Below are 25,707 nucleotides of genomic sequence, written 5' to 3'. Positions count from 1 at the left end.
AATATTTATGACTTCTCGTCGCTCATGTGAAAAAAAAAAAAAAGGAAAAACTCTGTGAAGTCAAAAGCATTTGAATTCGGAAATCTGAAGAAGACGGCTGGTGGAATATTCTGCTCACGGGCTGACAATTGTTGCCTCTTCAGTAATTAGATCCCAAGAGTTTAGATACGCAGCTACAGCAGGCTTAGGTTTACGGCATTGAGTGACAGGGCGGGAGATCATAGCTGCAGAGCCACGATTAAAGTGCAGAGATCACAGGGTGGATGCCTGCGCATTATGGCATTATCTAAATAGAGGTATAATTATTAGTAACTGTAGCCCCTGAACATGGAGGCGGAGTGCAGCGAGGGCAGATACTTCAAGGGCAACATCAAGGCCGAAGAACAATAGCATCCACAATTCTTTTCATGATATTTTCTGGATTCAGACCACTAAGCTAGCAGTATAACATATATCGCCTATAAGCTCCTAGACCCTTTGCACAATCAGTAATCTGGACCCCATTACCTATAAGGCCATGAAGGCTACATTGAAATTCTTTGTAGCGCTACTGATTGATTTTACCTGTTGGGGGACAGATGCAGTCTAGTTGCAAACAACTATTTAGGGGAAATTTATCATTTTTTGCACCAACAGAGTGGCAAAACTGTGTTTTTTCCCCCCACAAATTCCATTTTTTGTGCACATTTTTTTGCACATTCTTTGTGCATAAATTGTGCAATTTTGGCCCTCTTTTGCTAGTTCTGCACCTGCTATAGCTATACTTCTGTAGCTGTGAAGGCTACCACATGGAACAGGAGATTAACTGGCCATAAGGAGTCCTGCATTGTATTCATTTTTAAATAGCCACTGTCATCTTAACAAGCTTTGCATAGATCAATTGTACAAGTGAATATAAGAAACTTTCTAATATATCTTATTAGACAAAAATGCTTCTTTCTCCTGTTATCCAGCTTCTTCCCTGTGAGACTGTATTCCACTCTGAAAATCAGCACCGCTTTTCCCTGTGTCTGTAAGGCAAGCAATACAAGTTTATGAAGAGTGGAGAAGGAAGTTTTGTTCATGAGTTGTGGGAAAACTGCAAATTATAGATAAAGCCTGCAGAGCAGAAATCTGCTGAAAAATACCATTTATGGGTAGGGTCATGTGAAACGAATCTGCAGTGTATTTTACGCTGTGGATCCTCCGATGACCGACCCTACAGTGTGTCTCCAGCTGTGCCTGCCTGCTTGCAGCTACACCCTCTGCTCCCTGAGCTAGGCCAAGAACAGCCAAGATGTGAGTGAGTACACCGCGCATGTGTGTCTGCTATTATCGGCTGATGGCCGCTACAAGCACTGTAGGGTCCTTCATCAGCGGATCCGCAGAGTAGAATGTGCTGCGTAACAATTCAGTGTGACCATACATATCCTTGAAGTTATAAAATTGCCAGAAATAGTGCTGCTCCGCATGTTTACACATAGGACAGCATATCCTGAAAAATCAAAGGCAGTTTTGTTTTAAAAAGATAAGTTACTGCAAAGAATTTCTGGCACCGCTTTTCTTAGGCTAAAAACAACAGAATCAAATAGGAAATAAACAACTACTTAAAAGGGATGTTTATTTATTTAGTTATTTAGGGATTAGGCTGGATTAAAAAAAAAAGCCATTACTTACCTGTCTGATTCCCCATTAGGACCATTCTGATGCTGACCGAATCCTACTGATCCCCACTTTTTGACCTGTCTAGACAAACAGTCTGTCCCGGAGTCAAGGGTGTATGTACCATAGTGGCAGAGCATGCAGCTGCTATAGGGTCCTTGGAGAGATGGAGCTTCATCCTGTTTAATTCTATTTCTTTTTCTATTGGTAATAAAACTGTGCAGAACTCTTCCCTCCAGGGAACTGCACTGTCAGCAAATTAATAAAAAAGGGTATTAACAAATAGGTCATAGAAAGTAATATACACCAGGCCTTTCTGTCCTGGGGCAAAATCAGATGCTACAGTGGGCCAAAAAAATATTTAGTCAGCCACCAATTGTGCAAGTTCTCCCACTTAATTTTCATCATAGGTATACCTCAACTATGAGAGACAGAATGAGAAAAAAATCCATAAAATCATATTGTCTAATTTTTAAAGAATCTTTTTGCAAATTATGGTGGAAAATAAGTATTTGGTCAATAACAAATTCATCTCAATACTTTGTTATATACGCTTTGTTTGCAATTACAGAGGTCAAACATTTTCTGTAAGTCTTCACAAGGTTTTCACATACTCTTGCTGGTATTTTGACCCATTCCTTCATGCAGATCTCCTCTAGAGCAGTGATGTTTTGGAGCTGTCGCTGGGCAACAGTTTTTTAACTCCCTCCATAGGTTTCCTATGGGGTTGAGATCTGGAGACTGGCTAGGCCACTCCAGGACCTTGAAATTCTTCTTACAAAGCCACTCCTTCGTTGCTCGGGCAGTGTGTTTGGGATCACTGTCATGCTGAAAGACCCAGCCACGTTTCATCCTCAATGCCCTTGCTCATGGAAGGAGGTTTTCATTCATAATCTCACTATACATGGCCTCATTCATGAAGTTTCCACCCCCATGCTTCACAGTAGCTATGGTGTTCTTTGGATGCAAATCAGCATTCTTTCTCCTCCAAACACGACGAGTTGAGTTTTTACCAAAAAGTTCTACTTTGGTTTCATCAGACCATATGACATTCTCCCAATCCTCTTCTGGATCATCCAAATGCTCTCTTGAAAACTTCAGACAGGCCCAGACATGTACTGACTTAAACAGGGGGACACGTCTGGCACTGCATGATTTCAGTCCCTGTCGGTGTAGTGTGCTACTGACGGTAGCCTTTGTTACTTTGGTTCCAGCTCTCTGCAGGTCATTCACTAGGTCTCCCCGTGTGGTTCTGGGATTTTTGCTCACCGTTCTAGTGATCATTTTCACACCACGGGGTGAGACCTTGCGAGGAGCCCCAGATTGAGGGAGATTATAAGTGGTCTTGTATGTCTTCCATTTTATAATAATTGCTCCCACAGTTGATTTCTTCACACCAAGCTGCTTGCCTATTGCAGATTCAGTCTTCTCAGCCTGGTGCAGGGCTACAATTTTGTTTCTAGTGTCCTTCGACAGCTCTTTGGTCTTGGCCATAGTGGAGTTTGGAGTGTGACTGTTTGAGGTTGTGGACAGGTGTCTTTTATACTGATAACAAGTTCAAACAGGGGCCATTAATACAGGTAACGAGTGGAGGACAGAGAAGACTCTTAAAGAAGTTACAGGTCCGTGAGAGCCAGAAATCTTGCTTGTTTGTAGGTGACCAAATACTTATTTTCCAACATAATTTGCAAATAAATGCTGTAAAAATCAGACAATGTGATTTTATGGATTTTTTCTCATTATGTCTCTCATAGTTGAGGTATACCTATAATGAAAATTACAGGCCTCTCATCTGGGAGATGAGTGGGAGAACTTGCACAATTGGTGGCTGACTAAATACTTTTTTGCTCCACTGTATATTAGGAGGTCCATTTGGATAATTGCTATGGGCCCCTTTATTCTATTAGCAAAGTATAGTTGACACAGCTCACCCTTGTGCCCTCACCATGACGCGGACAGGACCGGACCCCAGTCCAACAAAAGTAGCAGAAATGAAGACAAAGTCCAGCGTGGCAATTCAAGCAATGCTCGACACTTTATTCAGCAATCAGCCAACATGGAAGACAGGTGACGCGTTTCGGCAACAGTACGTAGTCGACTAAGGCTACGTACTGTGGCCGAAATGCGTCACCTGTCTCCCATGTTGGCTGATTGCTGAATAAAGTGTTGAGCATTGCTTGAATTGCCACGCTGGACTTTCTCTTTATTTCTGCTCCCTTTATTCTATGTATGATGATAGATATTCTATGTATAGTCAGGCATTTGTTAAAATACTATTAACCAAGCCCTTAGAAAAATAAATAATTCTTCCCACAAGAGGACATTCAAGTCCCTGACAGCACCTAAAAATATGGAATCCTTAATAACTGAATGTAGGCAGATTGCTTTATATCCCATTTCTATAACAGTTTAGTCATAAAGATTTCCCCTAGTAAGAAATTAACAAAATTACCCAGTATTTAGTCTTTTCTAGAAACCATCATAGTTTACATGCTGTATAATTACGGTACAAGACTAAAAGGTGATGAGTAACAAATTATCTTTCAATATGTTATATTAATTAATATATATATATATATATATATATATATATACACATATATGAATACATATTTTTTTTTTACTTAAAATCCAATCACTGCCTAAAAGGTTTGCAAATAGTCTTGATTAAAAATATCCTACTGGTTTGTGTTCACCGCATGTGAAATCAAATATCTCCATGGTAACAGACTAGACTACCAGCAGACCCCGTGTATTCTGCTTTCAGCCATTTGACCCCAATTTCTTGTTAATGTGCATGTCAGGTGCATTAAGATTCTGGTGACATCATTTCTTGTCCTGATTTGTCAGGTGCATTATTCTTATTATGTAGACCACATAAAATGTAAGGTTTATTTCACCCCACCCAAAAGTGTGTGTTTTGTCATAAAAAAAAAAAAAAAAAATCAACTTTCATTCATGGTCTGAGTGCTGATACCCCCACCGATCAGGAGAACAAGCTGGGATAAGCAACATGCATTACTCCCAGGCAATTTTTGTCTTGCTGCTCCATTATAAGTCTATGGGGCAGTAAATCCAAAATGGCTAAGAGTCAGGAAGTAAAGTGCACTACCGCATGTTATTCCCCACTCATTCTCCTGATCGGTGAGAGACTTAGCACTAAGACCCTAACCGAAACCTGTAACAAGCCAAAAAGACACTTCAAATGTTTCTGTTTTGGTAATTTAGTAAGTGTGATCTAGTTAGACACAGAAACTGCCTCTTTGTACCAGTTTCACGTGACACGTCAAAGCCTACAGAAACAGCAATACTGGCACTGTCCATATAAATTACACAGCATTGCTTCTGTCTTCTCTCCTGGGTGCTAAACAGTGTCAGGTAGCCAGTCTAAATTGGCATCGTAAAGAAGTAATGACATAGATTAAAAGGGAAAGTATCGTTTAGAAGTATCGCCCAGATTTTTTTTTTTATATGTTTTATTAGATACTGAAAACATTTTTCTAACATTTCAATTTTTTTTTTTTGTAATGTATTTTCTGTAAATGATTTTGTGACAGCCATCTTTCCTAAGCTACACTGTTTACATAAACAGCTTTGGCTGTTTTCGGCTTTCCAACCACCCCCCACAGATTTAAACAGGCAAGATGGACCAAGGAGCCCTCGATCTTAAGATAGACCAGGGTACCCCATAGGATTTAAATACTGTGAGAGATTTGCATAGCACATTGAACTTTAGATCATTGAAGGTATTGATGATTACTTAGGGGCTCCACATCTTCTACACATCACGCAGTGATCCCCAGGTAGTAGCACAAAGAACACAAGGAGCCTCCAAGGAGGTGGCGGACATCAGGAGGCGCTGGACACACTCGGAGGGTAGAAACAACTTTAATCACCCATCATGCAACGCGTTTCACAGATAATCTGCTTCATCAGGATGCCTGATGAAGCAGATTATCTGTGAAACACGTTGCATGATGGGTGATTAAAGTTGTTTCTACCCTCCGAGTGTGTCCAGCGCCTCCTGATGTCCGCCACCTCCTTGGAGGCTCCTTGTGTTCTTTGTGCATCTATCTGAAGGTGGACCCGGCTGCCGGCATACTTACACACAAGTTTTTTTCCATTGTTACACTTGGCTAGTGTAACAATCTGGGTGAGCATTGTAATTACCTCTGTTCACCCTGGTTTTTAGTGGTAATGCGCTAGGTAGCGCCCTCTCTATTCCTTTGCCCCAGGTAGTAGGGCAGGGTCAGCTGGTACTTTTATATCACAAAGGCTGGAGTGGACAGTTGAACCCTAAGTGCCATTTTTTCAATGTAAAAGGAGAGAGACTGCACCATAGATGTTAGTCCTTGTCCCTGGGGCACTTTCTAGCTAATAATGTTCTAACTTGTGGTAAATGGCCTTTGATGGTATATGTGCAGTTAATAAGACACTAGGACTTGGGGTGCTGTATCGAAGTAGGTAACTTTACTCAACTTCATCCACAGAGTGGAAGCACAAAGCTTAAAGTTTCAACAACAGTACCTGTAATGCCAAATGGTAGATGGCAGTGAAGGAGTTAATCCATGTGAGTCAGATGAGCAGTTCCTGAGATTTTAGATTCCATGAGAGGACTTGAGGAAATACAGCATGTTGGTTTCCAGCAGCAGATTATCTGGCCTAACCAGAGGTCCACCAAGACACAGACAACTAAGGGGCCCTTAAAATTGCTATCCACTCTGACTAGTAGGAATTAGTAGGAAGTAGTATGTCCCTTATGCCATGGAATGTCCATACACAAGATGTCTTGAAAAAGTCAACAAGACAGTCAGTCCTGGTCCTTTGTGATCTCCATGTAACTCCAACTTTATACTTGTGACAGCAACTCTTGTAGGCTAAAAAACCATGAGGTCAGAAACAGATTGGTTTACATAGAAGGCTAATTATACTAGCCCCACCTTTATAACGGATCATTCTAGAAGGTTAAACTAAAGCAATGCTTTCCACCACAGATAGCAGCAGAGAGCAGAAAATGTGATTAATTCCTGTGTACTGTTTGCCAATACTTGGTAATAGGCAATGGTTTGTCAACTGCATATATATGTATAGGATTTAATACTCATCATCCTTATAATCACACATCTCCTATATTCCTCCTAATAGCCTTAAAGTATCTTATACATTAGTTATGTAATTAGGCAGAAGTACATTATACTGAATGGCTGCAGGACAGGTCACTTATCCCATTGTATGTGGGGTCCCAGGGCGGCTGTTGTACGGTAAAACAGTGGGTGCCATGCAATGTATCTGGAAGGACGTCTGGCAACATGTGATATTTCCAGCCTTTATCCACTTGTAAATGCTTCTTACACTCCAATCCATCATTGTCAGCAGAGACGTCTTCACAGTGGGCAGCCCGATTAATCACATTTCTCAAGGTAATGAAGCATATGTGTGCAGCCTGTTATCCAGGACACTGGAAGATACTGATAGCAATTGGTTCTACAGAATATGTCAAAAAAATAGACACCATTGCTTATCAGCCTCGCGGACAAAGACATGAACCCAGACGTCTAGAAATATTAAAGTGGTTGTCACCCACCAGGACCTGTTGACAGAGAAATGGCAAATATTCCTGACACATGGGCTGATGTTTCTCTGATGCTCCTAGCGGTTCCACTGCTGATAGACGTAGATATATAAGTCTAACAGGCGGGCTGGTTCTATGACAATGACCTGCAGGCACAGGAACCTTCCTTCTAATTATTGCCTCCTATAGTTTGTTTTTTCTTGTGCTGCACTAATTCTCTTGCTACTTTTTTCTCATGTTAGCAATAATGTTTCCTCTTAGGCCATGTTCACATGATGGAATTTCCTAGCAGATTTGGCGGAAAAGTTATGATCGGAAATTCTGTTGCAGCAGAATCCCATTGTTTTCAGTGGGATTCTGCCACACCGTGCACACTACAGAATTTACATGGAAATACCAATTCCGGCCTATCCCGAAAGAATTGACCTGTAAATTCACTCATAAATGCATTGCAGTCTACAGAGACGGCATGTTCTGCTAGAACCCACGATTTGCAAAATGTCTGCCCAAGTTTTCTGCAAATATTTACGTAGGTGGTCAGATGATCTTGCGATACATAGACAATATTCCCTTTAAATTTATTTATTTATTATTTTTTTTGCTAAATTTAAGAGAGCAGTGGAAAATTCCACTAAGAAATACATGAAAGGGAAGGCAAGGTAAAATAAAACAACATCACTCCATAGACATCAATTCTATGATAATACAAAGTATAGTGCAGACAAAATAATAACTACCAAACTATCAAATGAATTACAAGTAAAGGAATCTCAGTGTGAGCTTCAGTAGGAGCGAAACTGTCGTTGGGGTATTCATATACCTGGGTAAGGCTCCTTTACTTATTTACGTAATCCATTTGATAGTTTGGTGGTGATTTCTATATACATTTACATGTGTTTTTAGTATATTTGTTGTATATTTTTCAATAAAGTATTTTTTGCATAATATTTGGTACTGTAGAGTAAGGATTAGATATCTTACCTATTTTTGGTGGATAAAGTTTAAGATAGGTCATATATATCAGATTGGTGGGGTGGCGACACCTGGCAACCCCACCATTCAGTTTTGTGCTAGAGCTTTGGGGCTGTCATGCACAGCGAAACAGAGCATAAGGCTAACAGCTCCATACATTGCGTAGTGGCCATTCTGGGTTACTGCAACTCAGTTCTCATTCACTTTAATGGGAACTAAACTGCAGTATCCCAGCCTGGCCACTAAACAATGAACAGAGCTGTTTGCTTCCTGCTCTGTTTCACTATGTACGGTGGCGCCACAACTCTGGCAAAAAGCTGATCCCTGGTGGTGCTGAGTTTTGGCACCACACCAATCTGATATTGATGACCTATGTTCATGATACAATATCAATACATTTTACCCTAAAAATACCTTTAAGCTGGGCCAACAAAAAAACTTACTACGAGACAATTGTACATCTGTAGAGCAAACAAAAAAAGTTGACCTGGAACATTTTCCAACATAAGAAGCAACAAACTCTTACATCTGCATTTCTCTTTACTGTTAACAATTGGAAAAATTAATTGTAAAGTGAAGGTCAATCCCTACTGCAGAATGTCAGATATAACCCAAAGTTTTCCCACTAACAGTACCATCTGTGCCTTAGGTAATAGGGCCATTGGTGCAGAGTCACATAGCGTAGTGTTTTAATGATTCACTGCATGAGACACAGTGGTGCTACACCCCGGTGTTAGGGTCTTCCCACACAAGAGCTGAGAGGCAAGGACGAGAAAGCCAGGAGTGATAGTTTGGGTTTGTACATGTAAGTGCCTACAGTCATTGAGTAGACGAGAGGTCATGGGGAGAGTTGGTGGTTACTGGGACCTGGAATGGTTTGGGTTTGTGGGCCTACTGTGAACAAGAAGTAGTAGCAGCAGTCTTATAGGAACTTATCATTGCATAAAGGATCAGGGAGCAAGCACTTTTACCTAGAGAAAGAGTAAAAAGACACAGGAGATCCATAGAGCTGTCAAAAGACTATACCCCGACAACTTTTTCAGCAGCCACATTCAAGTAGAAGGCACACCTGTAACCAAGACTGCTCCTTATATACTTTTACTAACATGTTCAGCCAATCACATATGAAATGCAGAACATATATTGGCATCTCCAAACTTATCATTGGGGTGGTTTTGCATTGCCGAATTTACAATTTTTTAATGACTGATGGCTGAAATATTGTAAAAAGACTGACGGCAATTGGCTGGAGTGCGGTGTCTGATCAGTTTAATAGCCCTGTTAAGAGTACAGCTGCTTGGCAGAGACTCATTTCTGTACAGTTAACAAGAGACAGATAGATATTGAGTATCTCCATTTCTACTGAAGTGAAGCTGCATTAATCTCATCTTGTTTGCCAGGAAGACTTCTCAGCATCTATGTTAGTCCTCACTACTTCCCCTTTAGTATGGTGAGAAAATGTGAGGGAACAGCGCAAAAACAACATAGGTTCCCACAAGGTCAACACCAAATCTTAAAGCCACATTGATCTGAAAGTAAGCTAGACATATATTTATCTTAACCTACAGTCCACAAAAAGGTTATGAAAAAAACTAAGAGATTAAGACAGAAAATGTAAAAAAATTAATAAATAAAATAAAAAGTGCTCATGTAAGAACTTGATAAAAAATAAATAAAAAGATTGCATGCAGCACTTTTTGTTCTGGCTAAACCATGCCGGATGGCCCATAAGTCCGGTGCTGTGCTCCATTCCAGCCTATGGGGCAATGGATAGGATATCAGATGCAAAAGATCCAGCTTCAACATGCCTTCTGTTCCCCAACATCATCTGTCTGGCTGAGCAAAGGGTCTCCATACACATTATATCACTGTTTCCCAACCAGGGTGCCTCCATCTATTGCACTACAACTCCCAGCATGCCCAGACAGCTGTTGGGGACACACTGGTTGAGAAAAACACTGCATTAGATGATTGGCCGGTCCCACCAAAATCGGTGGGTTCTTCCTACACAAGTCCAATGTGTATGGGGGCCTTTACTTCACTACACACACAAAAAAAAGAGTTTGCAGATAGTGCTTTTTGATCTGGTGAAACCATGCCGGATGGCCTATTGGTCCGGTGCTGTGCTCCGTTTTAGCCTATGGGGCAATGGATCGAATGTCAGATGCAAAAGATTCAGCTTATTGCTTCTGTGTTCCTATACGTGACAGCCCCGAGATGCCGGACAGACGCGAACCCTGTCTTATGGGATATCCCAAAGACATAGAAAAGAACAGAACACAAAAAACTGTGTTGGAAATGAGACAATCTTGTTCTCTTTTTGTAAGACATAATTTGCCAACCAGACCCTAAGTACCGGCAGCCAAAGTAGACAAGGAAGCAATAATAAGAACAAAAACCCCCTCTGGAAATCTATAGATCGGACATTTTAGAATTTAGTGGCAAAAAATATATATATTTGTTAAAACACAAGATTTTTCTAGATGACAAGAAAAAGTTTGGAGGGGGTAATATCAATTATTTGATGAGTTATCCTGCAAAGCTACAGATCGTTGATCAATAGCGAAAGGTTCTTATTTGAGTCACCAAGTGCTGTCTAAAGGAGTACTCCAATAGAAAACATTTTTATAAATCAACTGGTGCCAGAAAGTTAAACAGATTTGTAAATTACTTCTATTTAAAAATCTTAACCCTTCCAGTACTTAGCTGCTGTGTGCTACAGATGAAGTTCTATTCTTTTTGAATTTCTTTTCAGTCTGACCACAGTGCTCTCTGCTGACACCTCTGTTCATGTCAGGAACTGTCCAGTGCAGGAACAAATCCCCATAGCAAACCTCTCCTGCTCTAAACAATTCCTGACATGGACAGAGGTGTCAGCAGAGAGCACTGTGGTCAGACAGAAAAGAAATTCAAAAAGAATAGAACTTCCTCTGTAGCACACAGCAGCTGATAAGTACTGGAAGGATTAAGATTTTTAAATAGAAGTAATTTACATATGTGTTTGACTTTCCGGAACCAGTTGATTTAAAAAAATAAAAAACTTTTTCCACTGGAGTACCCCTTTAAGACTAGATTTAGTCAAAGAACACCAAAGGGAACTTGTAAACGTTTCTCCTGTTTCATCTCCCTCTGATTTTACTCCTTTCTTTTTCACTAACACTGGCTGGTGCTTAAGAGATCCCAGGATCATGCTAAAAAACCAAGGTGAGAGGGACACGGCTGTGGGGATGAGGAGAAAAGTAAGGTTTTTTTTCTAATTAAAATTTTTTGTTCAATATATAACGGGTATTATAGTACCTATGTTAAATGTTTAGGGTGGCAATTTAAATTTCCAGAGGGCTAGGTGAGAAGTTAAAAAGATAGAACAGATACTAAAAGGCTATGTTCACATGGATATAAAATGTGCTTGGCGGACATTCTGCACATTTGAAAAATCAGGCGGCTGACAGGACGGGTCGGAAATTAGTGGACAAGTCTATTCTTTCTTCGGATGCCAGAATCTGAATTTCCTCACCAGAAACATCTGATGTGGAAATTTGAGTGCATAAGAGTGCAGCAGAATCTCATTACAATCAATGGGACTTTGCTGCAGTGTAATGTTCCGCCTGTGTGAACCCGGCCATAGTCTCCTTACTACTCAAAGGAAATTTAAAGGGGTATTCCAGGAAAAAACTGGATATATATATTATATATATAAATCAACTGGCTCCAGAAAGTTAAACAGATTTGTAAATTACTTCTATTAAAAAATCTTAATCCTTTCAGTACTTATGAGCTTCTGAAGTTAAGGTTGTTCTTTTCTGTCTAAATCCTCTCTGATGACACCTGTCTCGGGAATCACCCAGTTTAGAAGCAAATCCCCATAGCAAACCTCTTCTGAACCGGGCGTTTCCTGAGACAGGTATCATCAGAGGATTTAGACAGAAAAGAACAACCTTAACTTCAGAAGCTCATAAGTACTGAAAGGATTAAGATTTTTTAATATAAGTAATTAACAAATCTGTTTAACTTTCTGGAGCCAGTTGATATATATAAAAAAAGTTTTTTCCTGGAATACCCCTTTAATCTTGCATAAATGGATCGCATACAAGTTCCACTTGACTTAAGCTGGTCATAGACATAAAAAAAAGCGCTTGTTCAGCTGACAACTATCACCCCCATCCAGCTATGCACATGAACACTCGGCCCATGCTTGTGTTTAGAACAAAAGAATGGGGCAGTTGAAATTAAACCTGCCCGATCCTTCTGTCCCCCGAAATCATCTCTTGGGAACAGCCTGGTCCTCCATAGCTGCTGTGTGCATTGACACATTGACTATTGTATTAATGTGCATTATGGGAATTGTGTAGACCTACTATAAAGCAAGTAGAAAGACATTTGTGGCCCCAGTCATTTGAAGGAGATATTTTGTGTATAAAACCTTATCCCCTATCCAGAGAAGAGGGGGTAAGTTTTAGATTGCGGGGGTTAACATGGGAGAACTGGGTCTCCGTACAGGAGATTGCGGGGGTCCCAACAGTCTGACTCCTCTGCGATCTAAAACGTATCCACTATCCGCAGCATATCTGAGCATCAGATGTCTACAGATGTTTATGTATAATGTCATAAAGCAATTGGTTTGGGGAGATTTTGCAATATCAAGGTCATAGGGTGGCAAAGAATTTCCTTTTCTAGAGATCTACCTTTGGCATAATAATTATTGAAATATCTAGTAGCTCTATGTACGTATAGTGTTGCCTGCTCACCTTTTTCTACAAATGTAGTGCCTGATATCATGGGCGTGATGGTACGGCCCTCATACCCTGGCCATGGGCAAGTACAATCCAGACAACTGTATATCTGGATGTGATACTAACTCATTAAATACTGTACTATTGTCCTAACATCATGGCACCCAATAATACCAACAGATACTTAGCCAGTGTATAGTTTCTGATGAGCTCTGGAGAGATACTGCCCTATAAATGCCAGCAATGCCCCACAGCATAAAGTATTGATGACTATTATTACTCGTATTGCCTTCATATGAGACTACAAGGAGGCTCCTGAGCAGACACGGAGGCATCAGACCGCGGCCGCCCCAGCGTAGAAAACTAATTAGTTCAGCTATTTTAGGTTGATGTCAGAACGTTCTGTTCTAATTAAACTTATTTTAACAATACAAGGTTAACTACATGTGGAACGTCGACCCAGTGTTACCTGCACAGCAGCGCATTATTTCACATTTTTCATCATTACACAAATCAATAACCAGGAAATTCTATTTAATGCTTCCTATTTATTATCATTTTTTTTCTTTAAAGTGAATGTCCACCATTTCCCTTTTAGGTCCAACAGTCTCATAAAGACGTCCACAGCGGGGCCTATATGATACAGCAGGACACAACCCTTTCTAAAGTTTTCAATAGAGAATATCCCTCTATGCTGGAATTCTTATATTTTTTGGCTGCCTCAAAGTAAACAAGGAGTCCCCCACTACCTTATATGACCTACATGAACAATTGGGAAAAATTTAACATTGCTCTTGTGCCAAGATTTGGGCATTATTTGCACGGTGTCTGCAGCTCTTAGCAGCAAATACAGCTGACAGATTCCCTTTAAAAGGGTACTCCGGTGGTTCCAGAAAGTTATACAGATCTGTAAATGACTTCTTTCTAAAAATCTTTAACTCTTCCAGAGCTTAGCTGCTGTATGCTCCATAGAAAGTTGCGTAGTTTTTTCCAGTCTGACCATCATGCTCTCTGCTGACACGTCTGTCCATATCAGGAACTGTCAGGAGCAGACAGAGGTGGCAGCAGAGAGCACTGTGGTCAGAACAGAAAGAACTTCCTCTGGAGCATACAGCATCTGACAAGTACTGAAAGGGTTAAGATTATCTAAAAGTAATTTACAAATCTTTATAGCGTTCTGGTACCAGTTGATTAGAATTTTTTTTCCACCTGAGTACCCCTTTAATAATTTGAACATGTGCTCATTCTTGACCAAGGAATCCATGTGGTGGTTCCAATCAGTGACTGACAGCTATCTCCGTGTATAAACATTGGGTGGGGTTGCTAATTACCTATTTAGACCACCCTCTGGACTCCTAAGCCCAGAATGAACAGAGGTCCTCTGCCAGCCTCGGATTCCTGGTCCCTCTGAACACCAAAGTGGGTCACCACTGTGATAAATGATTGGATGCAATGGCCACATGTCTCATGTTGATAGGGACCAGGAAAAAAAGATCAGTGATGGACCGACATGGACAGGACATTACAATATGGTGGCACATTAGTCCCAAACAGAAAAACTAGCGTACAAAGATCAATAGAAACAGTACTTCATTGACATAAATGCAAAAACAATACACAAGATCAAAGGATAAAATCACATAAAATGGAAAGTGCTATTTGTGGAATCGGACAAAAATGGGGCTCTGCACATGATTAGATGGCATGTAGTACATGTATTAAAGGCATGCCATAACACTTACTAACATTAACACTTATAAACCAAATTAGTACCATAACAACAGCATTAATAAAGGGCATCAAGGTGGTATGTAAACCAGCCTACACTAAGTACCAATATATAGCAGCAACAATAATAAGGTGCACCCAAATATGGAAATTACTCAGTACTTAAAGGGAGAGAGATACAGATGTATAAATAAACATAAGAAGCCTTGGAGCGAAACGTTGGGTGTTGGATGCCTGCACGCTGTACTTTGTTGCCACCACTTGGTAATCATTATGTCATATATGTTTATTTATACATCTGTATCTCTCTCCCTTTAAGTACTAAGTAGTTTACATATTTGTATGCGCCTTATTATTGTTGCTGCTATATATTGGTACTTAGTGTAGGTTGGTTTACATATCACCTTGATGCACTTTATTAATGCTGCTGTTATGGTACTCCTTTTGTTTATAAGGGAGTAGTAAGTGTTATGGCATGCCTTTAATACATGTACTACATGCCATCTAATCATGTGCAGAGCCCCATTTTTGTCAGATTCCTTTAATAGCACTTTCCATTTTATGTGATTTTATCCTTTGGTCTTGTGTATTGTTTTTGCATTTATGTCAATAAAGTACTGTTTCTATTGATCTTTGTACACTAGTCTTTCTGTTTGGGAGTAATTCATCTTGGCATAGATCAGTTACGCATGGGAATATTTTTGTTTCTAAGTGACACATTAGGTATCGCTGGGAACAAAGGTGAACACAAGGGAGATAGGAGAAATCAAATATGGTGGTTCTGTATCATGCTGGAGTTCAGTACTAAGAAAAAAGTCTTGTATTTTGTGTGAGGTGTTTAGGTAGTTCTTGTAGGCAGTAAACCTGGGATACGCCATATGTGGGGAAATAAAGGTGTCTTAACAGCATGACCACGGGGACCGCAAAGCTAAGTTTAGACTGAGGTGGTGTTCTTGCTGACAAAATATCCTTTCATCCTTTCTTTGAAGTTAAACCACAGACGTAGAAGCTGAATGAAGTAAGGTATTGCGGTAGACCTTTGTAGACCTGAAGACCACCGATTAACTTTTTATTATCTATTTGCAGAGCAATCGATGCATCCCTGCAGCTCTCGACAACTACTACACTGAACAGGATACCAGCGCCCAAGGGAAGTTCTACACAGTCATAAATCACTACAACCTGGCCAAGCAAACCATCACACGCTCCGTATCCCCATGGATGACTGTTCTGTCAGAAGAGAAGCTCTCCGAACAAGAGACAGAAGCCTCCCAGAAGTCAGCTTAGCTGTACCCATACATTGGCTGTCAATGTCAAGAGAACTCAAAAGGAACTTTAAAATAAAAAAACAACAAAAAACATCTAAAATTAACTGCTCTGCCTCTATGGCAATAAAGTGGTTAAGATTCATTTAGAAATTACTTGTATTTATGTTTAAGCAAAGCACGCTTCTGTATATGGTATTGCTGTGCATACATAACTGTACAGATCATAAATGGATATCCATCAACAGCAAATCAGACATAGACAAACGATTAACTTCCCAACAGCGAAGCTTGCTCAATAATTTTTTTTCTTTATGGTTTTTCGATTTTATGTGGATGATTTGGTTGGGACAGAGGTGTCCTTAGATAGAGTATCAATTTGTAGGATAGTTTAGTTGCAACAGAATAAAAAAAAAAATTTGTCACAAGTTTAGATGAAAAAATTAAACATGATTACCGATAGGACCGTAGCAATCGTGTGTAGGTCAAGGTTGACTTAAAAAGACAATCCCAACTGTGTCAAGGTCATTGTCAACTTCATAAGAACAGCTCAGTAGTGTAAAGGTTGCCCAACTAAGATTATACCAATTAAGTCTAAGTAAAGGTTAAGGTTGAGTAGGTGAGAACATACCATAGCTGACTTTGTACGATTATACCAATTGTTGATCGATTATACCAATTCTTGATCAAGGTTGACAAGATAAGACCATACCAATTTTGTCTAGGTCAAAGTTGACTTAATACGAACACACAATTGTGTTAAGAGTAAATGTTGGCAAGCCACGACCATCTCAGTTATGTTTAGATCAACTACAAATGACCATCTCAATTGTGACAAGTTTGACTTGATATGACCATCTCAGTTGTGTTTAGATCAATTACATATGACCAACTCTATTATTAATAGGTTGGCTAGATATGACCTTACAGATTGTGTGTAGGTTGTCAAGATATAACCAATCCAGTTGGTCAAGATTGCCTACATAGGACCATGCCAATTGTGTCTAGGTTACGGTTGACTGGATGCGATTGTGCCTATTGTGTTGAGATCCAGATTGGCTAAATAATATAATACCAATCATATCTAGGTCAAGGCTAACTATCTGATTGTTTGCTTAAAGTGGAACCTCCTTATGCTGGCCTCCTCCAGACAAAGTACACTTATTTTTAGAAACATAACCAATGGATATTTTTATTTTGTATAGAGATGCATCACTCTCTAAATATTCATGGCTGCAGGAGTAGGAATCCCAATCCTTTAAACATGGAAGCAGCGACTACAGGTGGCAACACCATATACCATTCAACACGGCTATATGCCAACTTCATTTCTTATACCTCTGCAGCAATCCGGTCTAATGAAGGTCCAATGTGGCCCGAAACATCATAATTTTTGGGATTGCAAATAAAGTTACCTTGATTAATTTCAAAAGTGGTGTGCTAAGTTTTATCTACACAATGGATATTTTTCTTTCTCACATCTCAATAAGAGTTATAACCTAGAAAATTAATCCGCCTTATCATTTTTGCCATTATGTCAGCTCACAGATCGGTTGGTGACTTAAAAGGATTTTTTTTCCCCCCAGAAGCAATATCTATTTCTGGGAAATAACTTGGTATTGACATTGAACAAGAGGCTCGAAAGCTCAGTTTATAGTTATGGGCATTTTCGTTTTCACACATCTTTCCACTTTATCAAATGACAGATATAGTAGATGCCAAGTGAGGCTATGAGTGAATTGGTCTAAACCTGTCAATGTAATCTTTCTTACTGGATAATGTTCTGCATTTGCAAAAATAATACACAAATGCATACTTGGAATGTAAAATTCTGGATATTTTTTGGATGTTTTTATACTTGAGTTCTGTGAAGTAGCAGGAAATTTCTTATGTCAGTTGTGGTTGTAATTCTAGATGATAAAAGCTGTGTTGCTGGTTATGGTTTCAGTAAATGATTTCAATGATCATTAAGAGTTTCGAGACTTCATGTGTGGATGAAAGGCAAGAAATCAAGTGCAAATAAAAATGGGCATCAAATTTACCATAGTACTTGGACCCAATTTTAAAGTAAAAGATCATCTTTTAGCATAATGTGGTTTTTAGGTTTATCATTCCGTACAGATTCATTTCTTAATATACTGAAAAAGTTCCTTTTTTTTTAAACACGCTTTCTGCCTGCAGCCACGACTGAGGGAGGGAGAGCTTATTGTATATTGTTTTATTATGGAGTCTAGAGATGAGCGAAGTCACAGTGATTCGATTTGTCATGGACTTCTCGGCTCGGCAGTTGATGACTTATCCTGCATAAATTAGTTCAGCTTTCAGGTGCTCCCGTGGGCTGGAAAAGGTGGATACAGTCCTAGGAGAGAGTTTTCTAGGACTGTATCCACATTTTCCAGCCCACCGGAGCACCTGAACTAATTTATGCAGGCTAAAGTCAGCAACCGCCAAGCCAGTTATAAAATTAAATCTTCCCCCTAGTGGCGGCCATCCAGAAACATGTTTATTATTAAACTTCATGGCTAAGGATTTAGAAGTTGGCAAAAAAAATGTTTTTGACCAATATACAGATAGTTGAAGAAATTGGCGCAGACACTTGTACCCATTGTAGTTAAAACAAAAGATATGGCGTTTAATGATGGGCATTTACTTTACGCCTTGAATGGGTTGTACAGCACCAAAATTGTGGCATACAGGCTCAGGCTTGAATAAAAAGGGAATAATGAATCCATAAAAAAAAACATACTCACCTTCCCGATGTCCCTACTCCCAGCACTTCCTGCTTATCTTCCAACAGTGACTCCCCTTTGCCAGTAATTGGCTGAGGGGGGCTTCCTGCAAGTCCATAAGTAAGCAAGAAATGCTGCTCTGCCAGGACACAGACATGTTGGGTGGGGGATTGGGGCAAGTGAGTCTTTTTCCTGAGCCTGTACACAAGTGTGTGGTGTTGGGCAACCCTGTTAAAGTTATTATAATACAAACAATCTTAGCATCTTAGAACAAGTATATTTCTCATTATTTTAATGAAGTCCATTGTAAGTCCTATTTATGTTAGAACATCCCTAGGAGCAGAGTTAGGTCTTTGAGAGACCAGCATTGTTCACTGCAATTTTGGGCTGTGACCTCAAAGAGGTTACAATGAAAATATATTTCCTGGCAAAAGCTGAAAAACATTACAAAAAAGATTTAGGAATATTTTAAAGAGGGTATGTTTTTTTGCTTTTGTTTACTAAAGACTGGTCTTTTTAAGGTGGTCTCGAGCTGAAGTGGGTTGGGGTAAGGCTGGGTTGACACTATGATTGTGCCTTCTGAAGAACATACAGTATATGTCAAGCACAGATGGCATGAGCCTCATATACTTTAATGGCCTAAATGTGGCATGGTTTGCTGCACATTAGGTTGCAAATACAACCACATGTAACAACTGGAAAATGACCCCAACATAGTCACCAGCTGACTAGGTTACAGACCACTAAAGTGTATAGGGCCAATGCCTGTCTATGCTCAGATACGCAAGCATCTCAAATTTAGACAGGATGCTTACATATACGTGCCACATATGGCACAACTGTAGTGTGAATGCACCCCAAGATGTGATGTATTATTAAAGGGGTACTCTGTTGCTTAGCGTTTGGAACAAACTTTTCCGAATGCTGGAGCCGGGAGCTTGTAACATCATAGCCCCGCCCCCTCATGACGTCACACCCGCCCCTCACTGCAAGTCACGCCCCCTCCCATAGACTTGCATTGAGGGGGTGGGGCGTGACACCATGAGGGGCAGGGCTATGACGTCACAAGCTCCAGACGCCGGTTCCAGCGTTTGGAACAGTTTGTTCCAAATGCTGAGCAACGGAGTACCCCTTTAAGAATATATGTTGCACCTGTGGCTGTCACTGCATCACACATTTAAAACTATGCCAGCTATGAGCTAAGGGAGATGTTACCTAAAATTTACACCAATTATAGCTAATCCATTAGGCCTCAAGAAGCTATGCCCCTTCCGCAGGGCCAAGCTCGTGTTTAAAAGGGGTATTCCAGGCCAAAACTTTTTTATATATATCAACTGGCTCTGGAAAGTTAAACAGATTTGTAAATTACTTCTATTAAAAAATCTTAATCCTTCCAATAGTTATTAGCTTCTGAAGTTGAGTTGTTGTTTTCTGTCTAACCGCTCTCTGATGACTCACGTCCCGGAAGCTGTGCAGTTCCTATGGGGATATTCTCCCATCATGCACAGCTCCCGGGACGTGACATCATCATTGAGCAGTTAGACAGAAAACTTCAGAAGCTAATAACTATTGGAAGGATTAAGATTTTTTATTAGAAGTAATTTACAAATCTGTTGAACTTTCCGGAGCCAGTTGATATATATATATATATAAATAAAAAAGGTTTTGCCTGGAATACCCCTTTAAGAAATTGCTGCGAGCGGTGTAAGAGTGGCATTCTATTTGAGCAAAAATTTTACTTTTGTTTGCCACAATACGGGTGTAAGTGCCGTGATAAATGTGTTTTGCTCTAATTTGTTGTTGTAGGGATGACAGTATATTGATTTTACAAAATATATGGTTGCAGAGCACACAATCTATGTCAAATGGACATAAATTGTATTGCCACCGAAATAGTCATTTTTGGAACAATGCTGACGTAATAAAGATCTCAACCATTGTTCTTTACATTTTCTTAATGTTGGGATATTTGCGTTCTTTGATTTAAATGCTCGGAAATTGCTCAGAATTCTGCTTTATTTGTCCTTTAGTAAACAGAATTATAGTGAATTACTGGTTTCAGATTGTTACCATTCTGCACATTTACACCCGGTCATAGATTGATTCTCAGCACCAACAAGAAATAAGAATTGTAAATATTCACGTAAATGAAAGAACACTGTATCACATATAGATTCTACACTATAGAATATTAGATGTTAACACTGGGGGAGTGCGACTGACATATGCGCAGTAATAATACTGGACGTCATATATAGAGTGAACTACGCAGTCAAGTTGGCCACACATTGACAGCCGATTCATTGTCAAGGGCAAGACCGCCAATTCTTCACCACACATTTTTTATAAATGAATCTTATTTTCATAACGACAAAAACACAGCCAACTCTGATAAAAATGATCAAAATGTGCCCAATGGCGCCTTCATTCTACAGCTTCATCTGTGCTCATTTTTTCTTAAAAACAGGCCTGGATGTAAATCCTGGGGTACTTATGCTCTGATCTTGGCCACTCGGAGTACTGTTTGAAAGGAGAATCTGATCAGTCCTTTTTACTGGCAAGGGTCTGCCAATGTAAATATGTAGAGTAGCGAGTTGTTCTTTGTTATAATAACCTATGCCAATACATTTCTGTGCCTATATGATCTCTTTAGCTATTAGTGAACTGAAACCGTTTTGCATATTGCTTCAACCCACAAAAAATTCTGCATTCATTCTGTGTGAAAAGTCTGTGCTGTGGGCCATTCAATAGAGTTTAAAGGCCTATGGATTGTATAGTGGTAAAATAAGGCATATGGGTAATATAATGGTGATTGGGAGCCTATTCATTAGATAATGGTAATTTGAGGACTATGGGTAATACAATGGTACTTGGAAACCTATAGGTCATACAATGATGATTGGAGGCCTATGGATAAGACCATGGTAATTGGGAGGTCTATAGGTTATACAATGATGATTGGAGGCCTATGAATCATGCAATAGGGATTGGGGGCCTATGGGTTAAACCAAGGTGATCAGAGGCCTATAGGTCATGCAGTGGTGATTGGGGGCCTAAGGGTGAACTAAGGTGATTGGAGGTCTATGGGTCATACAGTGGTGATTGAAGGTCTATTGGTCACACAACATTGATTGGGGGCCTATGGGTCATAAAACTGTAAGTTGGGGCATGAACCCCCCCCACCATATATACACTCCAATAAATTTTATAAAGACAAAAACTAACATTTTTGAAATGTAACACCAACATTTTTTAAAATAATGGACTAAGCTAGGTTCCACCTTTTAAAGCGAGATTCCATGAGTAATTTGGTAGAATGGTACACAGCAAATTCATGCAAAAACATTCATATTTAAACATAAGGCTAATGTCTCTTTCTGCATAAGTATATAAATACACTAAGTGCGCTCTTCTATAGTTGTTCTAGGTAGAACACAACACTGACATCTCGCATGGTTACACTTCACTGGCAGCACAACCAACACCATTCACATAAAGCCCCCCCCCCCCCCCCCCCCGACACTAGTCTCCGACCTGTCTATTGATGACAAATAGTACTTGAGGGACTTTAAATGTTTGCCATTACTTTACTCTCATGCTGACTGAATGTTTTATTTTTCTCTCTTTTGCCGGTGAACACTTTGATTGTTCCATTCTTTATTATTAAATAAAATGTGAAAAATACTGTTGCCCTCTTTTTTCTGTGGAGTACAGCATGTTAATCATATGATGTAAACAGTAGTTTACCATTTATCGGGTATGATAATTGATCTCTGTTCAGGTTCATATTCTTGTCACTATGGGTAAAGACATAGCAATGAACGATAAAAACAAGCAAATACAATAAACATAAGCTTACAGACTGACACATTGGTATTGAGAAATAGAGGTCCTTCCCATGAGGATCCAGAATTCATTAAGAAAAAAAGAAATAAAGGACAGAGATAGGAGGTGATGGTAGATGCTTATATGGCACCAGTGTTACTGTAGGCTTTTGGAAAAGATGGGCTTTCAGGTTGCTTTTGAAGGTAGAAAGAGTCTAATATATCAAGGCAGCAAATTGTGGACTACGGTGGCAAACAATTTCCTGGTGCCAGAAAGTTAAATAGATTTGAAAATTACTTCTATTAAAAAAAACTTGATTTTTCCAGTACTGATCAGCTGCTGTATACTACAGAGGAAGTTGTGTTGTTGTTTTCAGTCTGACCACAGTGCTCTCTGCTGACACCTCTGTCCATGTCAGGAACTGCCGGTTTGCTATGGGTATTCGCTTCTACTCTGGCCAGTTCCTGTCATGGACAGAGGTGTCAGCAGAGAGCACTGTGGTCAGACAGAAAAGAACAACTCAACTTCCTCTGTAGCATACAGCAGCTGATAAGTACTGAAAGGATTAAAGGGGTTATCCACCATAAGGTGATTTTAGTACGTACCTGGCAGACAGTAATGGACATGCTTAGGAAGGATCTGCACTTGTCTTGGGGCTATTTGGCTATGTTGTGAGATTACCATAATGCTGTGGCTAGCTTTTTGTGAATTGGTATTTCCTGTTTGACTTCTTTTTTTCGCTACAAATCCTTCAATTCCATTTTCCTCCCTCCCACACATCAGCCACCCCACCCATTGAAACATAAATGAGCAGCATCCATTTAAAGACCTGTGGTTTTCAATCAGGGTGCCTACAGCTGTTACATTAGTTGCAGATTGATCGCTCCACCCATTGAAGCAGACAGGCTCCCTGTCATCAGCTGACTAGTGCGTCAGGTCTCGGCCGCATTGCAAGCTGGGAAAAATCTGAGACAACAGTCATTTTGTATGCTGGTAAAAATAAATATTGGAGTGAAAATCACAGAAGAATTGTGAGAAAACCGTCACACACAGATACAGACACTATATTATGAACTACACTAACGTGACAGCCCCTGTAGCATAGTCAAATAAAAAAATTCCTTGAATACCCCTTTAAGATTTTTAAATAGAAGTCATCTAAAAACTTTCTGGAGTCAGATGATATGAAATTTTTTTTCCCACTGGTGTACCGCTTTAAAAGGAATGAGCTCAACTAAGAATGGATTAGTAGAGTCCAAGAATGTAGAAAATGTTGCAGTAGTCTAGGTTGGATATGATGAGGGCATATACAAGAATTTGTAAGATACATGGGATTAGGAGCCTTGAATCAAAATTATGTAGTTCCAACCCAACCATTTTAAGACAGTATTCTACTACAGTGAATGTACTTAGAAACAACTGTATCACCCCCCCCCCCCCCCCAAATAAAAAAAGGACACTTATCCTTACAGGGAATCTGTCAGTAATATTTGCTGCTAAGAGCTGCACTGGATAGCTAAACTCAAAATACCCTTTCATTTATCAGACAAGTGTCAAAAAGGTGGGGCCTAGCTGCTAAAATACCACAGCCTGGTACTTCTTCCCGCCCCCCTCTCCTTTCAGCCTCTCCTTGATATAGATGTACAGGGCTCTGCTTACATTCTAGAAAAAGATGGAAAGTGAGCACATGTAAGGAAACATGGCTGGCCATGGCACCTGAGCAGCTTGGCTCTGCCTCATTGACACTTGGCTGAGGAACCACCATCAGCTCCAGTTCGTTTTTACACCTTTTTTAAAATAATGTTTTAGGATTATTAGAATAGGTCATAAAAAAACTATTAAGTAGGGAAGATGAGGTGATTCAACCCCCTCGCTTTTACACTGATCCAAGTTTTAGTCTTGTCAAATTCCTAGAATAAGAAGTTTAAGCAAGCCAGAGATTAAACAGTAGGATAGTCAAAATTTTCAATGATCTGCAGCACTTATCAAACAGGGATCACATGACTAACTAGAACTCAGTATACAACTTATAACTAAGCAAAGACTTATGGGAGAAGAATAGTTAAAAAGGCTGCTGACCCCAATATCTTTCACCAATGTGGAGTGAGTAACTCTGAAGCATAGAATTAAAAAGTATGTACAGGTCCTGGAGAAGACCGGATCTTATACATATGCTTAAAGGGGTTGTCCGGGGGCTCTAAAATGTTATAACAATGTTCTCCCACTTATGTGTTCTTTAGCTGATGTCAGTGGGGGCAGGGAAATGCAGGGCCAGGGAGCAAGGATTGCCATAACATTTTAGAGCCCCAGACAACCACTTACATTCCTCCACCAATGTGGGAGATCTAGACACAGCCAAGAGAAAATCCTTGGCACCATTGGTAAGTTCTATTGGTATAAATGCCCTTGGCATCCGGTTTGTGGATTGTTAGGCATCACGAGGTGTCAGAAGTTTTCTTCATACTGCCCAGTTCTCTCTCGTCAGATTTTCTAAATGCTTGGCTTCTGGAAGTCCCCTGCAATGTTAACTCTTTATTGTAAATTATGACACATGCACCAATGTATTCTATCAATACATCTCTCTTTATTGTAGAATGGATGTAAAAAATGGATACACAGCATTAGTAACAGCATGGATGGAACTGTATTATACATTTACAATAATTTAGTATTCTATTACTCTGCACAAGTTTCACCCTCCTAGAACAGAGACTGTAGTAGAGTTAGATGTTCCTCTTCATCATGGTGAGAAGTGCACATCCAGAAGTGAAATATCACAAATATATAATGAGAAACAGGAGTATTGCATTAAAACTGTGTGCTCCAGCTACTTCAAGGGGTAATCCAGGGAAATATATGCGCTTCAAAGCCACCGCAGTATCTGGATATGCTTCCTGAAACCATCCTGCCTGAAAAGCATGGCTCCTGTGGCAAGTTTTCTTCTCTGGCTGCTTGATATTCTTTGCCATCCTTTTCTCCCCTTGCCTACATCTCCCAGCAATCATTGCAGCTCTACCAGCCAGCTCACTCTGAGAGCAGCCCCCACCCTCCTGCTCTGAGCATCAGAGAAAAAAGTTGAGTGTCTGATTGGCTAAGGCTGCACACACCTTCAAGCTAAAGGGAGAATGACTCATCATTGCAGTACAGAAACCACATAGTCTGTCTCTCTCAGGAGAATGGGGGCTGCTTTCAGAGAGGGATTTGGACAGAGTGGATGGCTGGATGATGTCATTGCCTCACTTCAT

At 40.0% G+C, this 25,707-nt stretch overlaps 1 protein-coding gene across 1 annotated transcript in view; it reads left to right on the top strand.

Moving 5' to 3' along the window:
* NSG1 (neuronal vesicle trafficking associated 1) overlaps positions 1-18,530 on the top strand; it is an 86,798-nt gene extending 68,268 nt beyond the window's left edge. Inside the window, exon 5 of the mRNA XM_056555135.1 lies at positions 15,730-18,530. Within this exon, the coding sequence (XP_056411110.1) occupies positions 15,730-15,930 (201 nt within the window). The 3' untranslated portion in view covers positions 15,931-18,530. The remainder of the gene's footprint in view (positions 1-15,729) is intronic.
* Positions 18,531-25,707: the final 7,177 nt, after the last annotated feature.

The sequence above is a fragment of the Hyla sarda genome, chromosome 1 (genome assembly GCF_029499605.1).
Source record: "Hyla sarda isolate aHylSar1 chromosome 1, aHylSar1.hap1, whole genome shotgun sequence".
NCBI lineage: Eukaryota > Metazoa > Chordata > Amphibia > Anura > Hylidae > Hyla > Hyla sarda.
Note: the sequence above shows the minus strand (reverse complement) of the source record. Positions and strands in the feature narration are given on the sequence as shown.